The sequence below is a fragment of the Mesoplodon mirus genome, assembly GCF_964341445.2.
Source record: "Mesoplodon mirus genome assembly, contig: HAP1_SCAFFOLD_657, whole genome shotgun sequence".
In the NCBI taxonomy this organism is placed as follows: domain Eukaryota; kingdom Metazoa; phylum Chordata; class Mammalia; order Artiodactyla; family Ziphiidae; genus Mesoplodon; species Mesoplodon mirus.
Window position 1 is genome coordinate 68,187 of NW_028295371.1, and position 6,431 is coordinate 74,617.

The following is a 6,431-nucleotide window of genomic DNA, read 5'->3' on the forward strand; positions in this document are numbered from 1 at the left end:
GAAAGCTAGCTTCTTGCTTTGGGAAGGGACTGTACCACACCTGAGGGTGAAGTGGCTGAAGGGCTTCTCACCTCAAAAGTGGAGATCAAAGGAAATGCGAAACCTGCCCAGAGAGCTTGAGTCATGGGCTCAAAGCCACACAGGGCAAAAGAGAAAGGACAACTCAGTGCAACATGGGGTCCTGGATTGGGATGTTGGAATGGAGAGGAGCATTACTGGGGTGATCTGCAAGACGTGAAGGGGGTCTGCGGTTACATGGGATTACCAGGTCAGTGTTCATTTCCTGATTGTGATGGTGGTACTGGGATTATGGAGGTGTGTCCTTGTTCTAAGGAAACACACACTAAAGTATCTAGTGCTAATGGGGCAGCCTGTCTGCAACTTACTGTTAAGGGCGCAAAATATATATTGACTGGGATTACAGCGAATCTCTAAATAAATACGGAGTCACTGAACGTTTTTTCAAAAAGCCACCCAGCCAAGGGCCGGGGCAGGGATGAATTGGAGGGACAGGATCCACTCACGCTTCCCGCCTCCTCCACCGCCAACCCCCAAACGCTGCCTGCTGAAAGGGTGTGTGAAGCCCTGTGTTCTGGCCGCTTCGGAGCCCCCTCTTAGCTTTGGCTGCTCGTTGGCAGCATCCATGGACCCTTAAAAGTGCCAGTGTTTGGGTCCCAGCCCCAGAGACGCTAGTCCCAAGCATAGGGATTTTCAGGAGCTCCTGGGGATTCTTCCTGGCAGCCAGAAGCTTCTTCAGCCTTTTCTTACCTGGCAGGCAGTTCTGCCAGCCCCTGACCTTGCCCCTCTTCCCCCAGCATGGGCCCAGGCAGAGGGTGAGGAGGGGGGACAGTGACCGGCCCCACCTGTCAATCCAGGATGTACCCCTTTTGGCGGGGGCTGGAGGCTGAGCCTGGGGACCAGTGGAGAGGCTGGAGCCCCCATGTTCCCCCAGTGCTGGGGAGCGTGGGGAGGAAGGCCGGAGGGTGGTGGGGAGAGGGAGGGAGTCGTTGCTTAGGGGGTGAAGGGAGTCTCAGAGGGAGGTTGGGGCAGCCTCCTCAGCAAGCGGTGGGAAGGGGATGGGCTGCCTCCTGAGCTCTGTAAGGCCCCAACCCGCCTGGCCCTGCAGTGTGCGCACCCTTCGAAAATATTTTGAGTAATTAGCAAGGGAAAGCAGCAAGTTGGCGGGGGAATGCCAGGTTGTCCTGGAGCCAGCCTCCAGTGCAAGGAAAGAAAGGGGCCTCAGGAGAAAGGGGCCCGTGGAGGCTGGGCAGGATTGTGTAGGACAGTGCCCGTTTGTGTGTGTGTGTGTGTGTGTGTGTGCGCACGTGCACGTGAGTGCTGGGGGAAGGGGCTGTGCACCACAAGGGCGTGCTGGCGGGGCCAGGTGCAGGCTCGGGGGAGAGATGGGTTCCAGGCAAAGCTGGGGTGAGGGGGTGGAAAGGTGCCTGCTGAGTGTCACATATTTGCTGTGCCTCAGTTTCCCCATCAGAACTCTGGTACGTTGATTCCTCACAGGCTGGAGCTGTAGGGTCTAGGCACCCCGTCTTCCGTCTGCCCTGATGGCCTCCCTCAGCCCCAACCTGCATTGGAGGGAAGGCCCTGGGCGGGGTGAATGAACCCCAGGGTGGCAAGTGGGGCCCCAGGGGCTGGGGCCCTCTGACCTCACACCCTGTCCCTTCAGGAAGGGACCAAGGGAGGGAGGAGCTGGAGACAGGCCCAGGCGAGGACCGCAGGTGAGTCTGGGCAGGCCCTCAACTTGGGCGAGGTGGGGAACGTGAGCCGAGCCCTGGGCAAGAACGGCCTTTGTGAGTGAGTCCCCAGGGCCAGGGAGGGGGCTGTGCCTCCTTTGCCGCCTGCTCCTCGGGGCTGTGGGTACAGTCTCCCCATTGCACATAGAGAGGTGCCGAGGCCCTGGCTGCAGGGGACCCCCGAGGGCCGCCTCTCAGCCCCTTTCTCTCTGGGCACCCAGAGATCATGAGGAGTGCATCAGGGGACACTCTGCAGGCCTTTGGTGCCCCCCATCTTCCTCCCAGCCATTCCCCCTTGGGCCGTGGCCTCCCCAAAACTGGCCCATGCTTTTCCCCAGAGAAAGTTGCAAGCAGGTCCATTTTGAGACTTTTTAAAACTTTACTTTAAAAAATGTTTTTATTGTAAATCACTTTCTATGAAAAAGGTTAAATTGCCCGATGGGTTAGGAGAGTGGATGTGGGATGCAGCCCAGGGCGTTTATGGTGGAGCAAGACACTCCCCTGCAGGAGTGCAAGCAAGGGCAATGGGCCATCCCCCCATTCCTGGTCCCAGTGGTTCTAGCAAGCACTGCGTCCCTCCCAGTTAAGCCTCAGCTCTAGCTACACTCACTACATTAGTCTGTCTGTCCCCTTTCCCTCCGCAGCTTGGCTGCCCCAGCCCCTAACCCCCAGATCCCCATCTCCCCGCTGCTCTCAGCCTCAAGTTGGGCTCAAAGATTAGGGACACATACCCTCTGCCTCACCTCTAGGGATGAAGCCAGAAGATCCCAGAGGCCTTAGAAAATCTCCTGGCTCCACCCGGCACCCCGGCCTCCTTTCTGTCTCCTCTCTCTTCCCCCCTCCGCCTAGCTCCTCCTCACAGACTGCCGGGAGAGGCCTCTTGGGTGTTCATTTGCAGTCACCTAATCAGCATTGGTTGTACCTGGGAACTTGCTCTGGATAGAGACCTGGGGAGGAGAGCAGGAGAGAGAGAAGCTTGGAAGCTAAGGTGTTCTGGGGCGGGCCCTGTACTGATGTTTCCAGCTTGGCCAGGGCCCCTCCAAGCCGCAGCTCTCATAGTGCAGGGCCCTTAGCGTGTCTCTGGGGCAGGGAAGAAGTGGATCAATGAAACACTGTGTGTATGGGGGGCTGGGGAGCGGAGGCAGCAATTTGGGTCCTGGGCCCCAATTCTCAGCCTGCTGGACTAGAATCTGAGGATGGCCTGGGCTGGGGGCCGTGTGGCCTGGTGGGGTGAGCTGGCCCAGCCCCTGCCTGGGCGGTAGGGTGTCCATGGGCCTGCACTGGCGGGGAGGGGGGCAGTCTGGGCCCAGACTTCGGTGCTGTCTGGAGGTGGGGCAGGGCCTGGCTTCTTACAAGAAGGCGCCCAGGCTGGCCCAGTCATGCAGGTCAGAGGCCAGTGTGGCATCCCCGGCCTCAAAGAGGGGCTCGTGGGGCAGGGAGCTACGGGTGCTCTCGTCCCAGGGGTGCTCCAGGAAGGATGTGGCCAGGAAGGTCTCATCAAAGTCCAGGCTGTCGGTAGCCTGCTCCGCTGGAGGCCCCCAGGTAACAGGGCAGTCGATGTGGTGGCCATGGATGGTGAGGTCCACGTCCCCGTGTGAGGCAGGGCTCAGCGGCGGGATCAGCTCCGAGATCTCCAGCGTGCCCAGCTCCCCGTCCAGCGTGCCAGCGTCCAAGATGGCCTCCCAGTCAAAGTTGCCCTTGAGGGGTTCCAGCTCACCCTGCTCCTCCTGGGTCAGCAGCAGGGGGCTGGAGGGCCGCGGGACCTTGGCCTCCTGCTTGGGCAGCGGCTGTTGACGCTTGCGCCCCAGCCTGCCCTCGCCTGCACCCCAGCCCACCTCCCCAGTGGCCTCCTCGAACTCCCGCAGCAGCTGCTGGGCCTCGGTGCTCACGGTCAGTGGCCTGGCCCATGGGGCGGCGCTGGGCTCTGGCGCGGCCTGGCGGGCAAAGGCCAGGTGGATGTGGACTGGGGGCAGCCGCTGCTTCTTCAAGGCCCCACTCAGCAGCCGCTCGGCGTACTGGGGGTCGATGCGCCAGAAGCCCCCCTTGCCTGGCTCGTCCTTCTCCCGAGGCATCTTGATGAAGCCCTTCTTCAGGGACAGGTTGTGGCGGATGGAGTTCTGGACACAGGGAGGTAGGAGAGAAGGAAGACAGCTGGGAGAGTGGGTGGGGTCAGTGATGGGGGGCTCCTAGCGCCACTGCCAGTCCCACCACCACCTTCTCTCCGATGGGGGCAGGGGAGACAGAGGCGCTGCTCCGAGCGGGAGGCTCTGGGACACCAGCCACGGGGCACCAGGAGCTGGGAGTGCTGTCGGGGGCTTTTGTTCCCTTTGGCCAAGATATCTGCCTGCTCAGTCATCGGAGCCCTGAGCCACAGGGTGGCTCTCAGTGCCAGCCTGTCCTGCCCTCCCTCCCTTACCCCGCTGCTTGCGGCCTCTGGTCAAAGGCCTTGGCTCCCCCAGGTCCTGGACGGCCATCTCCCTCTGCCTGGGCCTGGCTGGCCTTCTCTGTTTGTGAAATGAGTGAGTGGGTGTGAGGGTGTGTGTGTGGGGGGATGAAGTGTGGGAGGATCTGATGACTTTCCTTGTTTCTAGAGCCGGCTGCTGGCCTGGGCCCTCACCCACCATGTCCCCCTCCTCCCACCCCAGGCTCTGAGGCCTCAGTTGATTATTACCCAGCCAAGAGCATAGCGCTCATTCCTGGGGCCTCTCAGGCTTGGGGTAGGGTGGGGGGTGGTGGAGGGTCTCTGCTTTCTCACCAAGGTTACAAATGGTACCTGCCCCAGGGTCAGGGCCCAAGCAATCGTGGAATAGCTGTGATTACAGGAACTCTGATCCTGTGACCTGTGCCACAGGGAAGGATCTGTGCATCCTCAGGGTCTCTGTCCCCAAGTAGCCCCTGATCCTGATGGTCGAAGAGGCTCAGGGCAGCGTGTGCCCAGCCTGAATCACCATCCTGCCTTGTTCACGCCTGGGTGCACAGTCCAAACCACGCTGGGGCACAGGGGTCTGGGGCCTGGTGGGTGGGGCCGGCAGGTGAGTAGTGCCCCCTGGCAAGACTGGGAGGTTTACATGGTGGTCTGGGCCCCTTGGCTGCTCTGTGCCAGGTTCCGGAGACTTGGAACATGAAGCCAGTGTGGGAGGAAAGAGCCCCTGTGGAAAGCACGTGGCTGAGGTAATTGTCCCCCCAGGGAGGTTGATGAGAAGAGGGGGAGGAGTGAAGGCAGGAAACTAGGGAGGGCTTTGGGTGGGGGCTGGCACAGCAGCTTTCGGAAGGCCCCGTAGCCCTTCCACTGGGACACCGATGGCCTTCACACGCCACAGCACGCCCCTCTCCCCTCCCAGAGCCCCTCCAGCCAACTGAAAGCAGGCGGGATGCAGAGTCTGGCAGGAACGATGCTCTGCCTCCAGTCAGGCCCTGACAAACTGACCTTGAGGAGGGTAGTGTCGAGGAATTCCAGGACTTGGGACAAAAATGTGTCCCTCAGTCCATCAACCTACCCTGGGGGGCTGTGTCCACGCATAGTTCAGCCCTGGTCTTTGGGCTGAGCCTGCCGGACGAGTGACAAGTTCTTTCCCCTTGAACCTCTATGTCGGCACCCCTGCAGCCCTCTGAACATCCTCCCTCCTCCGTCTCTGAAGTCAAAGGGGCAGCAGTCCAAGCACTGGGCTCCCTTGAGGTCCTTCCTGGACGGCCTTCCTCTCTCGGGGCCCTGGCCGTACCGCGCCTACTTGGCCTGCGGATCTGGGATGTGAGTCCAGTCCGCGAGGGCATGGGGAGGGAGGGAGGGAGTGCCTCCCTACCTGCCAGGTGGGATCAGCGTGGCGGAAGTAACAGAAGTTGTCCGTGATCCACTTGTAGATGGCCGACAGGGTGATCTTGGTGGCCTTGCTGGCCTGCATGGCCATGCAGATGAGCGTGGCATACGAGTAGGGCGGCTTCACGTGCGGGTTGGTGGCGTAGTCCACGTCGTCGGGAGGCGAGGCCTGCAGCCCCGAGGGGGCGCTCCGCGGCGTGCAGGAGGACGTGGGCTTGCCGGGTGTGTGCGGCTGCCCCAGGCAGGCGGGGTCCGCCGCCAGGGGAGACCCCGGCTCGGCCGAGCCTGCCAGCTCGTGGGAGCCGTGGGGGTCGGTGTCCCCCGAAGGCAGGGCGGGGAGCTCGGCGTTGAGAATGGAGAATTCCTGCAGCCACTGCAGGCTGGTCAGGCTGTCATTCAGGGCGTTGGACTCCTCCAGGCCGCCTTCCGGTCCGGCCTCCTCCGCTGCCCCTGCTCCCGAGACGCGTAGCCAGCTCTCCGCCATATCTGCGGGGACTCTCCGAGGGGGCTGTCAACATCCACGAGCCGAGCCGAGGGTGGCCGCCGAGCTCTCCGGCCCGCTGACTCCCGCGGCTTCAGTTACGCAGCCTCCCGGAAGCGGGCTTCCATCCCGCGATCCGGGGGTAGCCTCCTCCAAACGGAATGTGGTGCCTGCGGGGACCAGAGAGGGAACTGAGCCCTCTTTCCCCACCCCCGAGGGGAGAGTGTGGGCGAGGGGGGAGGCTCTTACTAAAATCCTTCCTGCAGCCGGGGAGGATCTTTTACTGCCGAGGTCTGGGAAACAGAAGGTGTGCCCGGGGCTCCGACCCACACGGGGTTCGCCTCGCTCTTTTCCTCTTGGATCTTTTAGAGGAGACTTAATTAGCCCA

The 6,431-nt window shown here is 61.8% G+C and overlaps 1 protein-coding gene across 1 annotated transcript; it reads right to left on the reverse strand.

Annotated features, from left to right (window-relative positions):
• Window positions 1–3,097: 3,097 nt before the first annotated feature.
• Window positions 3,098–6,046, reverse strand: LOC309797504 (forkhead box protein J1-like; the record flags this gene model as incomplete). The annotated part of the gene is made up of 2 exons (XM_082646021.1): window positions 3,098–3,865; window positions 5,549–6,046. The coding sequence occupies 2 exons, from the start codon at window positions 6,044–6,046 to the stop codon at window positions 3,098–3,100; spliced, it is 1,266 nt and encodes a 421-aa protein (XP_082502147.1).
• Between the last annotated feature and the right edge of the window lie 385 nt (window positions 6,047–6,431).